Source organism: Podarcis melisellensis, assembly GCF_964234715.1.
Source record: "Podarcis melisellensis genome assembly, chromosome: 3".
Taxonomy (NCBI): domain Eukaryota; kingdom Metazoa; phylum Chordata; class Lepidosauria; order Squamata; family Lacertidae; genus Podarcis; species Podarcis melisellensis.
The window spans coordinates 64,954,554-64,979,723 of NC_138530.1; the positions used below are offsets into that span (position 1 = coordinate 64,954,554).

General features: G+C 40.7%; 1 protein-coding gene across 1 annotated transcript in view; it reads right to left on the minus strand.

Moving 5' to 3' along the window:
* The window catches only part of RSPO3 (R-spondin 3), a 53,739-nt gene that overhangs the window by 9,771 nt on the left and 18,798 nt on the right, over nucleotides 1-25,170 (minus strand). Inside the window, exons 2-4 of the mRNA XM_081907217.1 lie at nucleotides 18,238-18,426; nucleotides 17,102-17,248; nucleotides 14,511-14,708 (exon numbers count right to left, since the gene is read on the minus strand). Of these exons, the coding sequence (XP_081763343.1) occupies nucleotides 14,511-14,708; nucleotides 17,102-17,248; nucleotides 18,238-18,426 (534 nt within the window). The remainder of the gene's footprint in view (nucleotides 1-14,510; nucleotides 14,709-17,101; nucleotides 17,249-18,237; nucleotides 18,427-25,170) is intronic.

Here is a 25,170-nt window from a genome sequence, read left to right on the forward strand (position 1 = left end):
AAAACTTTGGTAAATTCTTCAGACAGTGCCCTGTATGATGAACTCATAATAAAGAGCAAGCAGAGCACCTTTTCTGGATTGTACAGATTTTGGTATTCCAGCACTTGGATCCCACACTGGCAATTTCTCTCTTCTCCAGTCATCTGTCCCACTAATGAAGTCAATTCCTTGGAGTTTAAACTAAATCCTTCTGGTTTTGCAATGCACATTTCTACTTAAGCAATAAACAGCTGTCATCTGCCATTCATTAATATTAATTATAAATGGTTACTAGCTCAGAGGATCCAAGTCCAGCAGCTGAGATTTTTCCGCAATCTGACCTTAAGAGTTTTGAAAGGGTTCTGCTAAGAGGGAGCCTTATACTCCAAGCCAACAGTAAGTAGAGGTTGAAGAACACAGCATGCAATCCATGTAATCAGTAGAAATGAAGGGGAGACAGAAAGAATAGGAGAGACCACCAGGAGATTTCTTTAAATGTTTAAGCATCTTACTTAGCCTTTTGTGTTGGCTTAAAAGCAAAAAGAGACATTGTCCGTAATGATGGTGCGCCATCCATTTCATGTTCCTGCGAATGAAAGCTTGTGCAAATTAAAGGTTGTTCATCTCATGTTTCAGGAATGTAGCATTGTGTTTTATTCTGGAAGCCTGTTTTTGTTTTAAACCGAATCCCTCAGATGATGACAAATAGAAAGCAAACCATCTGAAGAAATTCTAAGCCAAGGCATTGATATACCTGAATATCTTTATACTGAGGCTACTTATGCCCATAGACAAAAACTTTTGGGCAGTGTGTGTTTGTGTGTGTATATAAAATTTATCCACTCACCTTAACTATCTCTTATTTACACATACACCTGTACAGATGCATAGGTGAGTGCCAGCTAACCTAAGCAGATATGCCACAATAGAAAAAATAGATGAGTCTAAATAAAACAATGGAAAAACAGATGAATCTAAACAAAACTTTATGAGCAGAGATGTGACTGCATTTCAGTACCAAAGAAGGTTTCCTTCTCTTAAATGCTGTTCAGTTCTACAGATGCCTGCTTCTCAGTCCCAGTTGTTCTGCTAGTTTTCTAACACTTCACAATGCATATTCCCCCCCAAAAAAACTCCTGTTTTGAGTGATTATGAATATTCAGCCCAGCTCAGGCTAAATCTGCCTTGAGACAAATGTGTATTGCATACAACTGAATGCACATTTCTTAGTCAGATCCTGCAGGGACACACATGCACACTCCAGTCTGTCTATTGAGAGAAACTACATTATCTATCATTACATACGTCTAGTAGAAGTATGCCATTTCTCCCAAAGCTGATTATTCTACTGCTTTTTTTGGACTGTGGTTATGTAGCCATCTTAGACACATGTGAACTGGTTCCTGTTTCGTTACTGGTAATAAAAAATATTCTCTGTCCACTCTCCCACCACCCCATTCTTGAAAAGAATGTTTTCAAAAGGATAATTTTATATTTGAAATATGTTTTTGTGCATCTGTAGAAGCAGAGTCCCTCACCCCCTTATAGGCGCATAGGCACAGGAACATAAAACTCATGTTTTTAAAGAAATGCACATAAAATGAAGAGTTACTTCCATTTTAATTCAGTCCGAGACGATACACAAACCCAAACCAAAACTGCTATTTACTTCAATCCTGGATGTCTTTCCCCCTACCCCCTCTAATATGTGCTTTAGTTTAGCTGCACGTAGTACCACAATAGCTTGATAAATGTGGTTTGTATTAGGCAAGAGTCTAGACTAGATGATGATTTACCAGTCCCTTTTGGGCCTGATGTCAGTCCATTTCTCAAACAGTAACCATTTTTCTAATGCCTACGCTGACTTGGACACTTTCTAGACCACTTCCTAATAAGTGGAACTGACTGTGCCTTGCAGGCCTTCACTTTGTAAAAATGTTGGTAAAGGTGATGCTTGGAATAGTTTGTCTGAGGGAAAGAGATGCCAGTGATTTTGTTCCACTTTGAAATCGGCCCATAAAGACTCCGGCTAGTAATAGTAAGTAAATACTACTGAATTCTGTGGTTAGCAGCGTCATAACAGCGTTGCTATACATGGAAATATTCCATGGAAAAATAATTAAACAGTACTAAATTTTGCTTTCATTACATTTAAAAATGTTTCCTCCTCTGCGGCTGGCATTTCCAAAATGTTTTGCATACTTTGGCCGTGTTTTATTGGAGGTACTTATAAATTATTTCTCCTTCTCCTCCTTGCCCTTCCTTTCCCCTCCACTCACGATATTTTCAACATTCAAAGGATGAAATGCCAGATCCAAGAAGAGAAGGCGCCACGAGCAACTCCTCCACCCAGTCCATCCAGTTCCTGGCCTTTCCACTATGTGTCAGTATTCTCTAGATAAACAGCAGTCATTCAACGAGCGCAGGGGAAAGTAAGCTGCTTGTTTCTGTTGCAGCAGCAGGGCAAACTGCTTGTTTAGAATAATCCTGGGAAAGATGCCAGGCGAAGGAGATCTGGGTGCATGGAAGGGTCTGGTGGAGCAGACTGGTTCTTGGTGCAAACATGATGTGCGAATGTATGGTTTTGTTTTGCCTCAAGTGACTAAAACCCACGCAGTCTCCTCTATATGACACTAAAGTGGCTTAAAGCCAAGTTGCCTGGCATGATCAACATGACGTTGGATCATCAACAGAGCTTCCCACACCCCCAAAAAAGAAAATCTTATTCCTCACTCAGTTGTTCTAAAAGTAGATGAAACATAATTAATAGTTATATTGTTCTTCCATATTCCTCCATATCCAGAACCATTTGTTCATATTCTTTCTGAAGAAAAGAGGCTAACAGTGGATACAGAAACTAAAGGAGTATGCAGAAATGGAAAAACTTACTGGCAAAATAATTGTTGTAATGTATATACCATATTTTTTGCTCTATAATACTCGCTTTTTCCCTCCTAAAAAGTAAGGGGAAATGTGTGTGCGTCTTATGGAGTGAATGCAGGCTGCGCAGCTATCCCAGAAGCCAGAACAGCAAGAGGGATTGCTGCTTTCACTGCGCAGCGATCCCTCTTGCTGTTCTGACTACTAAGATTCATAATATTTTTTCCCCTTGTTTTCCTCCTCCCAAAACTAGGTGCGTCTTGTGGTCTGGTGTGTCTTATAGAGCGAAAAATACAGTAAATGAAAATTACAAATAATTTTTTTAAAAAAATAAGATAAGATGCTGCAAACAAGCAGTGAACTTCTGTGTAAACGGAGACAAAGGCATACTTTTAAGTTGTTTTAAACTGTTTTCAGTATTGAGTAATATTGTGTTTTTAATATCCATGTTGTGTTTTAATTGTTGTGACCTACCCTGGGACCTTTGGATGAATGGTGGGGGGATGGGTAATAATAATAATAATAATAATAGGAAGTGTGGATAAGCCTTTTGCCAGACACATGAGTGTCAGGAAGTGGTACTATTTACCATTTAAGTTTCACGCCTTGAATTGTGAATTTCTAGATGAGTATCCTGAATCAGTCAACTAGCTTTTTACTACTAAAAGTTGGTTAAAATACTTATTTATGAAATCTAATGCATTCATCAACTCCTGAAGGGGGAAAAATGTGTATTATGAGAATCCTGAAATGTGGCAGTCAGTCAAACATAAGAGTAAAATAAAATATGAAACCCTTGAAAGTTGTCTTATGCAGTCCTTTCTTATTTTTTCTCTGTCTTGAATGCTGTCCACAGTATTACACATTTGGGGTTTCTTGGTTTGCAAGGCTCTATTTCCACATTACTAGAGTGGAACTGAGGTCCCAAGCCATGTCAGAAGCTGCTTAAGTGAAGCATTTCCCATATGGTTTGGTATAAATTTAAACCACATAAATAGAACCACCTGAAAATGAGCAGTTCCACTAACAGGAATGTACTAAACCACAAGACAGCTATTTCCCATACCATTCACACAACTTGAGGATTAGGTCTATCGCCAAATATCAAGCTTATCAGCTTCACTATAAAAGTATTGCAAAGGTGAGTATGGGGGGAGGTTAACATACCCATCAATTAGAATTTGATGTGGTAATTATGTAAATTAGCAATTAAAAACATCTTAAATTAACTACAATGATCCAGCTCATTACATTTTGCCTACATGGCCCTCAGCATTTAATAAGCTGCCAGCCACTGATGAAGGACAGTGTTTAGAATGTTGAAAGCAGAGCTCTGAATAATAAAAAGTTCATAAAAGTGTACATTGATTAATTTACTTTGCTTAGCAGTTTGAGAAAAAGTAGCTATTATATGGTCAATTCTTTATTCTTTATTTTTTTAAAAAAATGTTTTCTCTGGTTGCAGAGTACAAGAGTGTTCAACATATGCTTTAAAGTTTCAAAATGATTTATAATCTGGTTAATAAAGTTGTTTACTTGCATTAAGTCCAACACATTTTCAGCACAAGCTTCAGAGGAGGGGGGGAAGGCTGCCAAGTGACCCCTCTGCTGCATCTTTGCCTGTTTGAGGAGTTAAGAATCAGAGAGAACAACTGGGGGGAGAAAGAGGTGAGCTTTCTGCTAATGCAATGAGCAGCCCAGCACCATTCTGAGACCCGGGGGGAATTGTCTTTTGTCCATATATGGATCAGATGCAGAATGTGTGATAGAACTGGTACAGAAATGCTAGAAAGGAGATATTCGGCTCTTTCTTCAACTTGGGCTCCAGTATTCATCCTCCTTGTTCATACGACATGTTAAGCCAAACTATGGCTTACCAAAACGATGCGAATGTGTGGGCTCCTGAAGAGAAGCTTGCAGCTACGTTGCTCCTCCTGCCCATTTCGCTTGCTGGCCTGCTATGCTAAAGTAAGCCATGGCTTAGCTTAACATGTAGTCTGTGGTTAAGCTCTGACCTCACTAACCATGAGCAATAGTCAAGGTTTGTTCCTGGCTACAGTTTGTGGTTAGTGAGGATAAAGCTTAACCATGAGTCCCAGTTTGAACATACTAAACCAAGTCTTGGCTTAGCCCAATAAACCACAACAGTCAAAAGGAGAAAAGCAGCTGTAAACCTCTCTCTTGGAGCCCATGCATTCTTACTAAGCCATGATTTGGTTTATCGTGTTGTGCAAACTAGCTAACTACACCCCACAAAAACCCTGTTGCAGCACACTGCAAATCCCAGTGCACTGTTTGCGTATAGGTGACTCAAGTGTGTTACAGATTTTCTGTGTTACAGATGGTCTGTGTTACAGATTTTCTCAGGCATTTTTCATTTAGTATACTGCTAGCTGGGGAAGGAACCATGGTTCAGCAACAGAGAGCATCTGCTTTGCATGAAGAAGGTCCCAGGTTCAATCCTTGGCATCTTAGGTAGCAAGCAGTGGCAGCTGGTGAGGTGGCTTTGCTATGCCTGCAGCCGCTGCCTGACAATCAAGAGAGGAAAGGAATTCCCACTTGTACCTTAAGAGATGGGAGGTGGTAGTGGAGGCAGAAGCAGCCTGGATCTGCGCTGGGATATCATATCAGCAACCATGTGCTCGGATGGCTTTGGCTATGGCCTCCTCCCTCTTCACTTCCACAACCTCCCAGTGCTGCGATGCACCTTATACACAAAGATTTATGTCCCATCTCTTTTACCAGTCAGTAATGACAAAGCATGGAAATGAATCCCATGGTACTCCTTGGTCGCCACAGAATGGTTACTGGTGAATCACCTCACTGGCCACCAATGGTAAATAAAAAGGATGTGAAAAGTACTGTCTCCTTGAGTAAACAAATTAATGTACTGAATCTGTTGGCACCAATAAAAAGATTCCCTCCTGATGCAAATAGAAGCTGTGGAGGATTTGGCGGGGGTGAACATGGAGGGAGGAAAAGAGTTAAACTCCTTCCACAACCTCTACAGTTCTGCTTCTGCTAGAACCCTCTGTGACTGCTATTTACTCTTTTTTTAGGTGTGCATCTTAACCCAGAGGTAGCAAACATGGTGCGCTACAGATGTTTCCGGACTGTGACTCCTATCAGACCCAGCCAACATGGCTAATGGGCAAGGATGATGGGAGCTGTAGGCCAACAACAACTTGAGAGGGCGCCACATTCACTATCCCTGCCTTAACCACATTCACGTAATTAACTTCATGTCTAGCTTGTCCCTAAGGCAGCTGCTTATGCTAATGGAGAAGGATGGTAAGGATTATCTCTCATGCTTCCCCTCTGTTGGTTGTATTTAAGTCATCATAGCTGAAGCCAATCTGTCACAACACGATTATAACTGGGAGCCTGCAACCGAGCTCTCAGGAGTACTCAAAATGAAGCAGAAATGTGCTACCTTAGGAGGGGGGGAAATTGCTGCAAGGAAGGAAGGGGGGGAATAAAAGAGGATTTGCTGGCAGAAAAAAACCATTAAAAATAAACAGCCAAACCCTTCACAGGATTTTCATAATTATAGTAGTAGCTTGGAGTCACAGAATCCAAGTTATGATGACCCAGCAGCGTATGCAAAATGTCAACACTGAGATACGGTAATTAGCTTCATGTTAATTCTGAAGCCTCAGCAGCCTGGGGAATAACCACAAAGAAAGGGCATTAACCGTAACCACATTGGTGTCATTCACATGCTGTTGCTAGAGGATCGTGCTGGCGTGATACGCCTCAGCTGGAAGAGTCTCAGCATCTGCTCCAAGTTCCTCAAGGCAGCATGTTTTTTGATGTGGGGACAGGGAAAGAAGTAGACTGGGAGTGAAATGTTTTGCCTTCCACCATACACATGTTTCATATTTTGAATACTAGAGGCAGGTTATCCTCCACCGCAGGTTACAATTTTGTTACTACCCCGTAGGAATGGGAAGAGGCTTTGTAGCTCTGAGCTGCACCTAACTCTTTGCCATCCAAGATTCCTGCTGCACTATGCACTGTACACTCCTGACACACTAGAATAATCCAGGGAAATTCTGCATTCTGTCCACACACCCTTTTCCAATACAGGGAATACTGGACTAGAGCAAAACAGCGGCAGACAATATTGCCAAAAATATTTTGTGCTAGTAGTAAATAAAGTATATATAGACAGGACCACAGCATACATTTGAAGCACATCCAACATACATTTAAAGCTCATTATTTTCTACAAAGAATTCTGGGAACTGTAGTTTATTAAGGGTCCTGTGAATTGTGGGTCTATAAGGGGGAAACTGCAGTTCCCAGGATTTGGGGGTGGGGGGGATGTCTTGTGCTTTTAATATACATTGAATGCACTTCAAGTGCATGATGTGGATCTTCCCTAAATGCCAAATGGAGATGTTATAATTAACATGCTGAAATCATACTGCCAAATGAAAGTGCCTCTTAGTTATATGAACTGAGTTGTGTTAATGAAAGGTTTTGCACAATCCCTTTTATGTTTTAAAATCTTGGACAACTGTGGGTCATATCCAGTTCTGGCTATTCACTCACTCAACTTATGCCACTTTGGGTTGAAACAACCTTATCCCTACTGAGATCAGTAGCCCATCTAATTCGGTATTGTCTCCTCTGTCTGGCAGCAGCTGTCTGAGGGTTCAGCCAAGGAGACTTTCCCAAACACTTCTGGAGTTGCTGGGGACTAACATGGTCTCTCTTGCATGCAAAACTATATTTGAAGTAGAACAGCCTAGGTTGCCAAAGATACTGAACCCTTGTACAACATTCTGCTGGGAAGGGAAGGGCAGAGAAAGGAGCAGCAGGAATAGTTGCTTGAGATCCTTCAATGCAGAGAGAGAGATGGACCCTTGTTTGTTTAGTAAAAGGTGCCCAATAAAGGCTGCATATATTTACAAAAGAGAGAAACACACTGTCACATAATCCACAACTGAAGGCTGATCCTGAGAATAGGCTTCAGAACAAGTATAGAAATGCCTATACTGCCCTTCCAAAGAAATTTCCAAGACAGATTACATTAAGAGAAGAGTGCAGTGACCATTTTGCTCGTGCCCAATTGACGCGCTGCTGATGCACGGGTCTTTTTGGACTTGGAAGAGGACGGAACAGGGGCGGAACAAAGTGGAACACAATGGGATGGGCTTATGCATGCTCTGCCAATGTGTGTGGGGCCCAAGCACAGAGCAAAATGGTTGCTGCCAGATAAAGACAATCAGCAGGGCTAAAATTATTTAGAAGTCATGGTGGCTGAAGACTGCCCTTTCCTGGTGCCAAAAGGACAACAAAGTAGGCACCAGGCATAATTTCCTGGAGAAAGCACACCATAGTTGTGTTGCCATCACTGAGGTCCTCTTCCAGATACCAACCCACCTCACCTCACAGGGTGGCACCCACAGAAGGCCCTTATTTACCTGGTAAACTGTCAGAGGGCACTTTGAGACTGACAGGGGGTAGAATCCTGCTGAAATTCCTTCTTCTAACTTAATCTATATAAGGTGCATGAATGTGCTCCTCTTTTGCCACTGGCCACTGTAGTTATAATGTCTTCATCACTGTGATGGAATCTGATAGGAAACTACAAGAGGAAGATGCCTAGGTTCTGATGAGGCTCTCTTCTTGAACCTGGGGCAACCTCTTGCAATGTTTCTAGTCAGTGGTTCCCAAAACACCTATGTGAGTCCTCAGCTTTTAAAAAAAGTAACCTTAGCTTGTTCCCCTTGATTATACTAATAATAAAACAATGTAAAATAATACTAAAAGCCAAAAATACCCTCTGTAAAAGAAAAGGCATTTCTTATTTACAAAAGATTTCCAAACCTGCAGGCATGACATACCGTATTTTTCCATGTATAACATGCCCTCATGTATAAGACGACCCCTATTTTTGGGGAATCCAATTTAAGAAAATTGGGGGAGGTGGCCCAGAGTTGTTCAGCTTTTTTGGGGGGGTGCCAAAAATCACTCACCAGACTGACAAATGCTGCCAATTGCACGCGTCACAGAAGCCATAAACCAGCAGCCGGCAAGCGTACACCCAATTGACGCAGCAGCAGCCAATCCAAAGCAGCCCTTGACGCAGCCACCAATCACCCACCCTATTGCTGCTGACAAGCTCCTGCTTGCGGCTGCAACCAAACGCCTGTCCCCCCTCAGCACTATCCATGTATAAGACGACCCCCGATTTTGAACATTTTAGAGTAAAAAAAACCACCTCTTCTTAAACACGGTAAAGTGCGGTAATCATATTGGTAGGTAGGAATGAAAGAGCTTCCAGAATAATATTGTAGCATGCTCACAGCAAACATATTTAAAAACTATATAACAGCAATTTTCAGACACATTTATGAATGTTTCTGAAACTCACTATAAATTCATGAATTCAAATCATACCGCCAACATAAATTTTGGTTGGTAAAAGACTGTTCAGTGGTAACACCAAAATACTTCGATTGAAGCCAAAGTCAGTGGGACTTGATTGCTTTGGATTATTATCAGAAGTACTCTGGTTTAACTTTTTTGCATATGTATGTCAGCCTGTAAATTATTTTGTACCCTCTTTCATATTCAGCCTAACCTATGCCTAGTTAGGATATTTATTCAGAAGTCTGTCTGACATCTGAGCAAGGCATCTCATTCCAGGGCACATGTGCACAGAATTGAAAACTCTTTCTCTTTTAATAAACTGCATTATGCTGCTTCTGTTGTTTTTCTCTGGAGCAGTTTCACAGAATGTTAATTGAATCTTTGCTCATAAACAAAGAAAAGTGAACAGAGATGAACTCTGCAACAACGTGTCCCACAGGAACGCTAAATGAGCAGCCCACTATTCTTTGCAACTCATTGCATTTCACTGATGTCCGAATCTGTGTGGTATGAGAGTGGGCGTAAATAAGAGGAATTTAATTGCTTAATTCTTTGAGCCTGCTGGTATTGTGTTACATTGTCTTCATCTAAAACCACAGCAACACTAACACTGAGGAATGGCTTTGTGAATTTTAGCTAAACAGTGTTCTAGGAAATCTACTGAAAGCCCAACAGGACGTCGGACTGGACTCTGTATATACAAGAGTCAACTGCATATTTATCAGATCCGGTCTACAAATATGTTGGATGCACTACATGGACACATATACTAATTAGGGATGGATGAACTGATCTGAAAAAATAAATAAAACTATTAGATGTGGCCAAAATTTTGGCCTTCCTCTCTTCAAAAACCAAATGAAATCTTTATATGAATTCAAATGTTTGACATAGCTTAAGGCATTAAAAAAAAAAATCTCTTCCTAGACCCTCCAAGTGTCCCTATTTTCCAGGGATGTCCCTGATTTAGAGAAGCCATCCCGGTTTGTCCTGCTTTTACTTAGGACATCCCTATTTTCACTGGAGAAATGTTGGAGGGTATGGAGTTATCTGATCCCTGAGCCATCTGAAGGCAATTCTGTATAGTGAAGGGTTGTTGTTTTTTTAATCTTTAATGTTTTATTATACTTTTATATAAGTTTGAAGCTGGCCAGAGTGGCTGGGGAAACCAGTAAGATGCGTGGGGTATAAATAGTAAAATTATAATTATGGAATGGGATATGCCTATTTTCAGCAGAGAGATGTTAGAGGGTATGCCTTCCATCATCAGATCACTTAGATAAGTGGGTTTGCAAACTGTGTCCCCGGGATTGCTTGGAAATATATCTGTAGTTCCTCAGTGGGAAAGGCAAGAATAGCAGGCAAGCTTTCATGAAAGACATCTTGTTCACCTTTGAAGATTTTCCACTTTGGCTGGGTGTGTTCCAGACTTTGCTTCCAGATTCAGTTCACATAAGGTTAAGGATGAGTCCTAGCAGGGCTGACCAGTACAATGCATGTGGCCTAAAATATGATCCAGAACTATCTGCAATGTATAAAGAACCCTTGGCAGACAAGTAAATGTGAAAAGTTTCCCAAAGATATTTCAAAAGTCTGTGGCTTTGAATAAAGCCTCTTCCAATTAAAAGTGTTCCAAATGAATCCCTGTGGGCTACATATGGGCAAAAGATGAACCATATGTAGGAAGCAGGTGCATGTTGACACCTCGATCCAGCTATATATCTATAACCACTCATGGCCAATGGAAGAGGACAATAGTCACATTTGCACTAGGCTGCCGCTTTTTGCCCATCCTTTCACACCATCTCTGAACTATCCTGAAGTGCTGGATTCTATAGCCATTAATGTCAAGTGAAATATTTCACTACAGCTTATTATATTTTAGAAGTTTATCATCTCATATTCTCTTAAAGTTCCCCAATAGTACCTAAAAGGGTATTGATAATTGGATGTGTAGGCATATCCCTTAAAATAGATTCCTGGCTCATTCAGGTGAACAGACACATCATAAAATGTGTGAATACGTAACACTGGTTTCTTGCAAACAACTTTGAAATTTACATGCTAGCCAGTAGAAACCAAGGCCATTTGCAAAAAGTGAAAATTGCTAATGTACATTTATTTTTAGAAGTGAAAAATCAATGGAAAGTTAATGGAGTCGTTAAATAGCAAATACTTCCTTAGTGTATCTAGAATACCTCTGGAAATCACATTAATATAATGAGCTGTTGGGATCCCTTTAGAATTGTGCATATCAAACCAGTTTGCAGCATGCAAGTCACTAAGTGGGGCAGGAAGAATAAAGCAATGAAAAAGAACTAAAAGGTACTTTGGTTTAGTAGAAAAGAGATCAGACGAACAGGAAGGCATATAAAACTTTTACAGGGTGTGGTCCACAAATCAACTGTGCTGTATAGCACTGCAGTACACAGCACTGTGTTCTGCTGATTACTCTTCCTTTTCTCCCTTATTATAACCAGGCACAACAAGGATCCAGATACCACATGGCCCAGCATTCATAAAACAGCCTTCGACACTAACTGTGAGTGGTGGAAGCTGTTGCAATGACCCTTGGCAGGCCTGGCCATCTTCTGATCCACAACTGCTCTGTTATATCATAGCTGTGGGCTGGGTTGTGTCCCCACTCTGACTTAAACTTTTGACTTTTCTGAGACCTGGCTCGCTGTTAATGGTCTTCTACATTAATACATATTGACACCAGGGAGGCACCTTCACTGTATTCTTTTAGGTGCCTGTTAAAGACATTTTGTTTAGGCAAACCTCCCCATATACTGCATGTAGAATGTTGATGTGTGTTTTAACATATTTTATCACTGATTTTGATTTTTTTAAAAAAATGTTTTAAATAGTTGCTTTTAACCATCTTTACCAATAATTTTATTGTTTTATTCTTTTTGTAAACTGCTTTAAGTTTTTTTAAACAATAAATTTTATGAAATAAATAAATGCAAAACAACACAAGACAGAATTAAAAAAATTACTAAGACAAAAAACCCCACCTTTTTTAAAAACACATCACACACAAAGGGATATTTTCATGAAAGCACCACTCTAAAGAAAAAAAGAGTTTCACCAAAAGACTACATAGGACATGCAGCATTCAATTCAATTGGCTATAGTTAGCAACATCACAGTTTTCTACATACGACCTAGGAAAGTAGGAGTAGCAACCAAAACAGGTGGATACATGGGAAGGACAGGAGAGAACCATGCTTACACCAAATCCCATATTTCTTCAGACCTCAAATATGTTTTCAACAATGGCGAAACTTTAGGCGATCACAGAGTTGGGATAATAACAATTCCATCTATAAAACTCATTTCAGGGTTACACCCACTGCCCTCTGCCCCATCCACATCATTACAACAGAATCTAGGATATGGCATAACTATGCACTCAATCACAACCCATAAGACTTGTCTATAAACTCCCCAACAGAGGCCATAACTCAGATGACAAAGCATTTGGCATGGGGCTATATCTCTCTGGCCTCACATATCATGAACACTTAGAGCACACAAAGAAGAATTCTGGCAATGGAATCCATAGAGAAAGGGCACTTTACATACAAAGGGAGCACTTGGCACAAACAGCTAGACCTCTCATGACACACAAATAGATGGCTGCCACTACTATTTGGCAAGGGGAAAGTGATAAATGATTAGGCATGCTATCTATTGGGGCTAGTCTACCAGGCAAAATGGCAGGGGAGGGTTGATCACAATGGTTGCCAAAAGGGCTGGTTGGTCTATACATGAATTAGGCTACTGTCTCACATAGCACACCTTGATCAGCACAGAAACGACTCTCTCTGGGACACTGTGTGTTGGGAACTCTCTTCCAGGAGGAGCTCCTCTCCCAGATTAAACCAGGAACCTCCTGCATGTAACATCTGAGCTGTTCCACAGGGCTAGGCCTCCTTCTGCAGCCATGGCCATCCTGGTTTATGTATTGGTCATATTGCAGCTGAGACATTTCTCCATGAATGTCATATTATGTATCTGCCTTAGTTGACTGCTGTAGCTGAAGAAGTTGGGTGTTCTTCGTGGAGTTTGTGGTGTGACCCAAAGTCCTGGCAGCTTCCTATCATTCATCTCTGACACGACTGCTGCCGGCTAGAAATGCCAAAGCTGAGTGGGACTTCTTGGCATTCCCTATGGTGGGCCTTGAAATCTAACCTGTTTGCCTGCCCCATGCCCTATGCACTGAGTTTTGGGGAGGCTATCCCACAGGGGGTATGTTTGTGGCTTTCTTTGTTGCACGCCCCAGTTTTCTGCCTGGCAAAAAGTTCCTTTCTCCCCACTTTCTACAGAAAGACTTCTGAACTCTTTAGGCAGGCCTCCATCCAAAACATCTACTGTATAGGCTGTGTCCTATACAACTTTGTTTCCTTTGTGGTATGCAGTCGAAAAGCTTCAAATGTGGGTGGTGTAAGGTGACTCAAACCCCTTCCTGCAGGGTTCTCAGGGTCCCGCTGTTGACTCAGCAGTGAGAGCTTATGGAGTGCAGGAGTGGGGATGTTGCTGTGGCATCATGGAGAGGGGAGGCTGGCAAGCTGTGTCTGTGACTGAATGAATTGTTTCCATCTACAGTATATCTGGCCATCATGAAGGCAATGCCATAATCTTGTCACATTCACTCCATGACACTGCCGCAACATCCATGCGCCAGTCCATATTTGGGGGCGGGGGGTTGCAAGTAGTGCTCCTATGGACATAGTGGTTGTCGTTCTGTGCTTTTTGTGTGTTTTCTTCCTCCTGTTCTGCATCAGGAAAGGATATGGCAGACACTGTCCTGCTGCTGCAGCAGCTTATATCCTCCCTGCACCCCACGCCATCCGGCATAATTGGACCATACTTGGAGTAACGGCTTGCTTGGTTAGTCATCGTATTCAGCTACTCACAACTTGTAAACACTGTAGCTAATATTGCATTCAGAATATCTAGCTATTCTCTAGTCTTCCTCTGCCAGACTGTTTAAACAGTGACTTAACTCCAAGTGTCACAACTGAGGAATGGCATAATGGCATAAATGACTCTTACAGCTTCCGGATAATACCTTGTTTAAACAAACCTTGTTTAAAGGAATGAAAATCATGAGTCAACATTCCCAACATGCCAAGTTTTAGGATTTTCTCAAACCAAAGTACTATTAAGCCCCAACAAAAATTCTGACGAAATCACGCCTTTATAAGGAATTGGTATTCATCAGTTCAAAAATATGAAAGAATAATGATTGCAAGTACCTGTTTGTCCTGTCTGGCATCTCGTTTTCTTCACAATACATTTTTTTGTCTCAGTTGTATGTGGGCATGGTTTGCCCTTTGTAGTAGGAAGTTGTAAAATTTCTCTTTCCCTCGTTTCATTCCCCCTTTTGAAACCGCACGTTTTCCCTCTCTTCATGCATTGACTCCATGGGCTCCATTCACTAACTTTACAATGCACTGCAACAAAAATATGACATAAATTAAGTATGGCCTCTATAAATTTAAAGTGGAGGCGCTACATGTAGTTTTTTGTTACACACACACACACATCTTTAATAAAAAAATTAAAGAAAGCAAGTATGTATGGCCAAATAGCCCCAAATTTATGCAGAACTTACACAATATATTCTTTTCACACCTTCCACATCACATATTTAATCTACATGTGTGTCAGAGGTCTACAGAAAATTAATCTTTATGATCTTGAATGTATGTTTTCTCAAAGGTTTGTTTCATATGAGGTACTTGCTCAAAGCAGAGTGTAAAAGCTAAGGGCAATTTCATGGAGGAGCACTGCCAACTTTTTCACTTTCGTCTGTTTCTGTGCCATTCTGATCCACAAACATTAGTAAGTGGTAATGTTTGTCTCCATGCTGCAGAAAGCTTAACTTAAGGATAGCTCTGCTAGATCAAGCCAAAGGCCCATCCGCCCGAGTATGCTATTCTCACAGTGGTCACCCAGAAGCCGACGAGAAGCCCACAAGCAGATGCTGAGCGCAACAGCACTCTCCCCACCTGTGATTCTCAGCAACTAGTATTCAGAGGCTTGCACAATGGAGGTAGAACATAGGCACTGTGGGTAGTAGCCATTGTGGCTGGTAGTTCATTGGTTGATGCAAGATCATCTGTTTGGGCCAGTTGGAAACCATCACCTAGCATGACACTGGGTTTTCAGTGCTGTTAAGTGAGACAACTTGAACAGCTTAGTAAATAGTTAGCTGCCAAACAAGTATTGTATCATTCAAGTATTTTAGATAAATGTAAGATTCAACAACAGAAGTCCTACTACTAATGGTAACTTTATAGTGATGGCTTTAGCACATCAGTGTGATTAGACACAACTTGATATGTTCTGTATATTAACATGGGCTTTTGGAGGTGTGATTCTGTTAATTTGGTGAGAGTCACATCTGCTTGCAGCAGAAAGCCTGAATCTATATGCTAAGCATGTAATCTAGTAAGTACAACTCCTAAGAAGAAAAAGCTTTAACTAAATGAATAGGCTTTCCTTGGAAAGCAGCATTGGCTGAATTGCTTCCTATGCACAGATTTAGGCATTGGTCAAATAAACATGGTTCTTGCAGAATGAGGCCATTGAATGGATCCAAGTTGTGACCAGTCATCTCTGACTAAACACTTGCAATGCCTTATAGAGGATGTAGACATAAGTTCATGTGTCAAAATATAAATGCACACATAAAAAATAGATACACTTGGACTGTATGGAAGCACTGGGAGCATCCAGAGCAAAGGGGAAGAGAATGAACAGCAATCCTGCTTCTGTTACTGCTTTTAAGAACTGCACCAGGAAATAATACACAGTGGGGCATGTGAGACAGATCATCTACTACAGGGTCTAAGAAATCTGATTGCCACTTCCTGCACTTGGCACTTTTGAGGAACTGGTTGCTGGTTGTAATAATAAACTGAGCCAGAACGTTTTGTCATACCTGACTCTGGTTTATGTATTTTAACACAGGGGTGAGGAACATGTGGCACCCTCCCCCAGATGTTGCTCATTTCCCATCATGCCAGACCACTGGCCATGCTGGCTGAGGCTGAAGGAAGTTGGGAGTTCAACAACATTTGTATTGAATTGTTATAAGCAGGTATGATCTTCTATATTCTGCTTTTTTCCGCCTTGTAAACTACATTGTGTATAGAAAGGTGGTATGCAAATTAAAAGTGAAATGAAATTAAAGCATCTGATGGGCCACTGGTTTCCCCCCCCCCCACACACACATATGCATATACATATATTATATAGTGAATTTAAAATGGCACAACCGTTAGAATTAAAAAAAAAGGAATTATTTATTTGGGTTGTGATATTATGTTTTGAAATGAATTGGTATTTTAGGATTTAACTCAAATGCTGCAGCCCAGCTGCTCATGGTGGCAGTAGCAGAAAATCTAGGGAGGGTGCGGGACAACCAGGCTTCACCCATTGTGAGTTCCAAGCTGGCACAGTGATCTTGTTGAAGTCTGATGTTGGTAATCAATGTCTGTAATACTGGCTTGGGATCCAGTGCATCCCATCCCACCATGCTTTTGAAACACTCAGTTTATTGTATTTCAACTAGGATCCGCTGGCAGGAATACTACCATACACCAGCAGGCCTCCACCATACTCATACAACCACAGAAAAAGTTATGACAACCATCATAACAAGTAAGTCCACAGAACAACCCCCCCCCCCAAAAAAAAAATCTTTCAAATTTCTACAAAGGGGAGAAACCCCTTTTCTGAAGTACAAATATTTCCCCTTTGCAAGATTTAACAGAGACTATATTCCACAAATGGAAATGATGTATTGGGTACAGCTTTTTGGGACAGACAGCTTACTCACCAATATTGTTGCACTCCATAGTGTGGTTGTTGGTTTCCAGCCAGTCAGGGCAGTTTCCAAGGCACTTTCCAAGGTGTAAGTAAAACCCATTTCTACACTTTGTGCAGAAATTTCTATTGAAGCAGGTTTCACAGTCAGCTTTACATTCTGAAGGGCGAGAAATAAGCAATTACTATCTTCCATGTATACCATGATCTACTTAAGTTAGTGTGATGCCATATGCAAGACAGAGTTTGTATCTGTTAGGGATCAGCAACTGAAGATGCTTGGGTCAACCCCATTGCAAAAAGAATCTGGCTGGAAGGACTGACAGTTATAGCACTAGGCTGGCCCATGATCTATCTGCTTCTCAATGTGGCTAGCTATAAAGCTTAGTGCATCCAGACAGAATCATTTTGAGTGGTTAAGCATCTGTGGAAGCACACTCATCACACTATATCCCAATGTATAATTTTCTGTCCAGGATCAAGGTTCAAGGAAACAGGTTCTGTCACTTTGCAACATCACAATACCCATTACCCACATACTACCATAGTAGTTTTACATCTCTTTTAAAATGAGGCTTGCCTTAAATAAAAAACTTTTATCATTCCTACCATAATTATTAATAACAACACAACAAACATTTAAATATTATGCTACTTTATTTTATTTTACTTTTTAAATAGCAAGACAACCAGCCAACAGATTGTACCCTAGGAGAGACCAATATTTAGCATTTTATTTTCACTGTGCATAGCCACTGCTTTCTCTCCCTTAGCCAAACTCGAATAAATTGGATTCCTAGGCTGTATCAGTTTCTTCTAACATCGAGGGTTATGCTTAGTTAGATTACTAACTTTAAGTGAAAAGTTGATAAGGAGAGGTGAAGGACTGGAGCTCCCTGGTGGAGACTGGGAATTTGGCTGGCCATCACTCTACTCCCAAGTAAATGGATGGTAAGTCACTGAGAGCCTCACTGCCCCCCCCCCGGTTTGACAGAGAAGCAGGTGGTGTCAAGAAGAGAGCAACACAAGAAAGGGGCCCATTGCCAGTGGACTATCTGATGGGGTAGCGTTGGAATAGTGGCTCATATCTATGACAAGGGTTTACAAGAAAGCATAAAAAGAGTAGCTGCAACTTTTCCTTCAACTTACTTTTACACTCATTTCTTTCTGGGTACCGTTGTCCATAATATCCATTGGGGCAGGATGAAAAACACATCCCTATCTCTCTAATTTGACTCCTCATCAGGAAAAAAAAGAGTCGAGGTTTACATGTTAAGCATCCATTGAACTGGGAACATGTTGCACATCCTTGGCAATCTTGGCTCATATCGAGATTCACTATGAAGAAAAGTAACAAACAAAGGGGAGTTAGCTAGATGACATCTCTGTAATCCATAAATCTTCTGCTGAAACCTCATTAGGGTTTTTGGGGGGTTGGGGGTTTTTATAGCTTGGAACCCCACATTTCACAAGGGGCATTATTTATTTACTATGATTAATAGTATCACTGTCATGCAAAATAAAGCTCTGCAATCCTTATGAAAAGAGAGAGAAATAACAAAATATACCAGCGGCCTGAACATATATATGTTTACTTGGAATAATATGTTGTGCGCAATGGGGCTTACATTCAAGGAAGTGTCTGTAGTATTGCAGCCTCAAGAACATGTGCGTGTTATTCATAAGTCTTACTAAATTATATTCCTTCCAATAAATTAACTAGACCTTACTCCCAAGTAAGTAGATTGAGGACTGGATCATTCTGTGATATTATGGCAAGTGGACATAGCTGTATTGTAACTTTTGAATAAATATTTAAATTTTAAAAAGAGAGACTAATACAGCCTTAATCTTTATCCACTGATCCAGTAAGTTTGCCACTAGGGAATTCTGTGTTTCGCAAAACCTTACTACTAAGAGGGACAATAATAGTAGTTTATTATACTACTATTAAAACAATCAGTGTTACCTATTGCTTTCCTATATCTCATACCCTGGGGATGTTCAGCTTGCCATCTTACTTCATTTGAGGCAATGGTGAAGCCCAAAAGGCCTATCCAATGCCTTACGTAAACTGAACATGTGACCTAGAACATGCTGGAGTTTTATAACAGACATGCGGAAGAGTTCCTTGGCAGAGGAGTCATTTTGAAAAGCAAAAATAGTCACAGTATAGAAAAAATAGCTTCATTTGTATTGGCAACAGAGAAATCAAAGCAATATTATGCAGATGTGAATGTTGTATGTTGTTTTAAGAATATCTTAATTTTAAATTTAATTGTTTTGTAATTTGTTATGTTTTGGCTTACTTATTTTATTGTTTGGTTCACCTGGTTTTTGCAGTCTTGTTTATTGCCTATGTACAAAAAACAAACCTTGAACTAAGTTTGCAATCAGCTCTAAAACAATACTTCATTTAACCAATCCAAGAAGAACATCACAAGCCATGAAAGAAGAAAAATCAATAAGAATAACCTGTTGTCTTCTCCACATTGCATATGTATGCATAATCATCACCAATGAGACCTAAAAATGAGAAGGTTCAAATACGTATACTTTCTTCACTGTCCTTCTGAGCCTAAACAATTCTGAAGACAATATCACTGAAACTAAACTTACAAATGTTGCTGTTTAATATTGAAAACAGCATTTTTGAAAAGCAATTTGTTCAGCTTCCAAGATATTGGTCCACTTTAGCAATATACTATTTCAATGTACAGTCATACCTCGGATTAAATATGCTTCGGGTTGCGCTCCATGGTGACCTGGAATGGGTTTCGCCGTTCATGCATGCGCAGACGGTCAAAATGACGTCACACACATGTGCGGAAGCAGCGAATTGCAACCCACAGATGCAGGTTGCGATCCGGAATGGATCCCGTTCGTATCCAGAGGTACCACAGCATGGCATACAGTTTTCCAGTGGTTGACAATATGCTTATTGGTCTGTAATTTACTGGGTGCAATTTGGGGCCATTTAAACAAACTGGCACCACCACTGCTTTGAACCCACTAAGAGGGACATGGCCAGATTTAGCATTGTGGGTAAATAGCCTGGTGAGAGTTGTGACACACCAATCAGCATAAGAGTAGAGTAATTCAAATGGAATAAAAACTAAACTGGAGGTATTCCAGGTTTAACTTGTGCTATAAAATTAAATATATCTGATTCTAATACAGGTTCCCAGTCTTGCAAAGATGTGACCATTTTGGATTTCCCAATACAAGTAAGTGTGATTTCCGACAATCTGTTTTCTCCAGATCGTGATCCAAGGGTTGGGTCAGGTTCAGATTGTTCCAGGTTAGGTCAGGCTGGTCTGAACCACCAAATCAGGTGCTAAATCAGATGTGGCTTTGGGGAAGGTGTGTGCAGTCCGAGTACGAAATGTTAAAGACCAAATAATATATCAGGCAAAATGTGTCTGTTCTTCAGTAACAGGTCAAACACCTAAACCTGCACTATGAAAACTGGGATCTTGAATTTGCTGAGAAATGTTCCAAGAGAAAATCTACCAGAGAAGTATGCAAAACTTATTCAGTCTGTTAAGTTTCTTTACCACAATAGAAATAGCTTTGATTAGCCACATGAATGACAACTGGTTTGAGCTTAATCCAGTTGGTTTAAAATAAATAAATAAATAAATAAAAATAATGGTAATAATAATATAATATTAAAAACATAATAATTATTTTCATATTGAATGAAAGATTTTTCCCCTCCTCCAATATACCATCTAGTTTCTCCTATATTTATAGGTCAGTTCAGGAAAGAATACAAATAATTCCACAGGGGTCAATGTACCTTGAGGTTTATTTGAATGGAAAATCCGCACGACATAACAATACTCCCCAAGAAAGGCACTAACAGAAATTTCTAGAAATAATTACCATTATTACTGGCAAAGGCAACTTACTTTTCACTCTCAATCCAATCTGACCCTGTTCTACTCAGACAAGAGGTCTATAAAATCTGATACAGTATTTCTTATAATTGAAGACTGCAGACTGTATGATTACCTTTCTTTCATGCAAGAAAAAAGAGCCTACAATAATAAAGGGACTATGGAATAAAACAATGAATTCACTACAGTGAGGACTGTGGAAGTTATTAACTTCTATGGGCTAGGCTCAGACAATCTGACCAGCCATGCATTGTGGAGGAACAAAATATTAATTGCACATTTTGTCCCTATTAACATTGGTGGTTTTCCCCTACATGTACCTACTATTCAAATGTGAGATCCATTTGTGCACATGCACCCAAAGGCAGGACTGTGCTCCTGACAGGTGGTGCAACTGGCTGTGATTCCTTTCGCTCAACACACGTCATACAAACCGCCTGTGTTAAAATATCCAGTTTTCAAGGGCGGTCCTATTATTTACTGCCAGCTTCTTCTGGTGGTACCCCTTTAAGAATGTGAACATTCAAGATGGCATTGTGGGGATCTTTAAATGTTCTGACATGCAAAGCAAAATACACCTACCCTTTGTTGCTATAACAGATTCCTATGATTATCTAGTCACTCATGCCTATACAAATGGTTTGGGATTCATAAGAGTCCCATGGACTTGACTTGCATGCACACATTGAAACTTTTGACCGGGCAACACACAAATCACAACCTACTTTTGAGATTCCAGGTTTATAGGCAGTTTGTTATGTGAAATGCAGAGTTGCTGCTACTCATGAAAAACATCTAAATTGCCTTTTGGCCTAGGGAACTAGCTGATCAAATACATTATTCGGATCTTGTCTGTGATGAGAGGGAAGCACAGCTACAACCCATCAGTCATGCTCTAAAGTGTTTGGTCTCGTTCAGATGCAGTGGTTCAGCCACAGTTTAAACCTGGCTGAGTCTCACAAACTGGAGTTTAATCAAATCATGGTTCTTCAAATTGTGACTTCCGTGTGGGAACTGTGGTATGTTTAAAAATGGAAATGGAAAATTCTGATCTCATCCTCTGCTGCCCAAAATAAGAGGGGGGTGGGGCAGGAAATGTACCCACCTAAGGTAACAGAGTGGCAAACAATGGATTCCTCTTAGGTTTGAACCAGGACTATAATGTTAGGTTATGGAAAGCTCCTGTTTGGGAAGGCTCCACTAAGCAATCAAACTATAGGCCTTATGCAAATGAAAATTGCATGGAACTTTCCCACAGACTTTATTTAGGCCTAAATATATAGTTACAATTAACCCTAGCATCTTGCCAGATTTTACAGCTGCCACTGATAATTTGCACAATACCAAAAAATGCAGTTGTAGGAAATACTGAGAAGTCACTGTGTATATATTAATGTAACTAAAAGCTGAGTTTAGCTATTTGGCTAGTAACGCTGCATATTTGCTCATCAGCTTTCAAACAGTACAGAGATCATTCAGTTCATACCATCAGCTTTACACAACTACAGTAGCAAGTATCTCATACAGCCTTTTGAGGCAAGCGTTTTTGTCACACAGGCTTTTTAAGAAATAGAAACCACAAGGGGAAAAACAGCAGGAGCATATTTAAAGTCCCCTTTCCCCCATCCCAGCGAATATAAACTACAAAAAGCCCATAATTCCATCTTAGAAGTTATAGCGCTGCCTGCACTGTTAAGAAACAAGACTTAATGTAGTCACTCAAATTTATTGCATGCCTACACAAATTGTGACCCACCAAACTGAACACAGCTCACCAGCCATGTATTACAGCCTTTTTGGTGCTTGTTGACATCCCATTTGTTTTTGAAGCCCCAGACAGGCAACCTAAACAAGAAACTTTCAGCAAGCCCCTGGGACCCACCATATATGGCTATGTTTGACTTGGTGGGTCCAAGTACAGGCATGGTTTACCATCTTGACTTTAGCTCAACTGGCTGTGATTTCCATATATTTTCCCAGTCTCCTGAAGGCCAGTGAATGCTCTGCACTAATGGGAATTACTCTTGGGCAAGGGTGCATTTGCAGTGAGGAAAAACAAAATTCTGCAACAAGGAAACCCAAATTCTGCAAGACGGAAACCAAGTAAAAAATATGTGGCAGCTGTAGACTGTTATGCAAGCCACATTAGCAGAAATTCCCTCTAAAAAATTCGCTCCCAGGCGCCTCCTTATCTGTGAAAATTATGCAAACTGAATTATTTTGCATGATTTTCTGGAGCTTTACATGGTTTATTTTGCTTTTGTTAACTGTAAAAAAAGACAAGGAGCTGTATGGATTACTGAAACCACACTCCTGACAAGTGGAAATGTTATTCGGCAAAACTGTCTTCGCCAACCTGGTGTCCTCCAGATTTTCTGAACTATAACTCCCAACAGGTACTGAGGAGATTTCACCCCTCCCATACCCAAGAATCTCCTGATCATCTCCTGAGGTCTCTGCTGACTCTACAGAGAGGAGGAGCAATGTACTGCTCTCTACTTAATTAGTCAAGTGAGTGAGTCTCTGTGTGTGAGAGAGAGAGTCAGTGTGTCGGAGAGTGAGTGCAAGAGATAGTATTTAGAGATAAGATTGCTGCTAAGAGGAGCTGCAGGCACTCAGAGTAGCATTGATGTATGCTCAGAATATTTAGCTCTGTATATAGTTTGTATTATAGCTGTAGTTATAGAATAAAGGAGGATATTTTACAGAGCTGCTCTCCGAGTGGTTTATACTCTGCAAGACTCTGCAAAACGCTGCTGCGCAACGACTGCATTATTGAGACAGTGAATCCGGTGCTCTCAGCTCCAAGCTGTGAGTCCACAGCACTGTGACCAGTTCCTGTGGGAAAGGAGGTCTCCGGCAGTGCTACCCAGCTCGCCTAGCCCAGTCGGGGCTGTAGTGCATGAGTCCAGTTGGTACACTGGCTCCAGGGCGATGCTGACAGGTACTAGGTTGGTGTAGGCTACAAAAACTCCTCTGTGGGGCTGCCTTTCAAAATTGCCTGGAAGCTCTATCTGGCTCAGCACAGGGTAGTGAGATTATTGATGGGCATTGTCAACTATCAGTGTATTACTGCAGTGTTTTGTCATTTGCACCTCAAAATGCTGGCATTAATCTCTAAAGCCCTAATTTTATTGGGGCCCATATACCTGAATGATTGCCTCCTCTCTTATAAATCTATCCAGACTTTAAAATTCCCATCACTAGGTGAGGACCTTCTCCAAATTTCCACCCTTAGTGAACTAAAGGTGTCCTGAGAAATGACCTCTACAGTGGTGGTGCCCCATTATAAAGCCCTCTCTCCTGGCAGCCTGGAACCTATATAAAGACATTTCAGTGCCAGGTGAAAACACTTCTATTCATGCAGGTCATTTAATAATTAGGTTGCAGTCCAAACCCACAATCTGCCAAGCTCAGAATAGTTCCAACACTCTCTGCTAGAATCACTTGGCTGGTGCAGAGCTCCCAACTCCATGCAGGTGGGCAATAGTACTGGCAGGAAATGGTAGCCCATGGAAAGCCCAAAACCTAGCATTCTGGGGGTGGAAATGGGCTGAGCGAGCCCAGGATCTGCTGAATCCTGAGTCAGTGCCACTGCCATCAGTTAACGGCATCAGGCTCAATACGGGTTCAATTGCTACAGATCAGACTTTTGCCTGCACCACCTTCAACTCCCATCCCAGCCTGCATGAGCACCAATAACTGCAGGTGTGGTGGCAGTACACAGCTCTGTCACACCCTCTGCTGCCAGGCTAAAGTCTGGGTTGCTCTGCCAGAACATTTTTGTTTCTGACCTAGGGTATTTTGTTTTCTCCCTTGGCCAGACTTCAGTGCTGTTTTTATCATTCTTGATCTTACCCACCATCATAGTGGCTTTATATTGATTGGAATTATTTTATTTTATTGCAGCTGTATTTTATTGCTTTTAAAAGTTGTGAAGTGCCCAGAGGACATGGTTAACTTGGCAGTATATAAATGCCAAAACCGAGAGAGAGAGAGAGAGAGTGTGTGTAAAAACTGGTTGCTGCCATCTACATTGAATTGAAATACAGTCTAGAAATCAATTTTAAGTGGTCTTCCTTCAGACTATTTATGCTAAACCCTTCACAGAAGTGAGAAAGGCAAATGTGGGACAAACAAGCACATTTAGAATTCAACAGAACAAATAACCCACCCAATT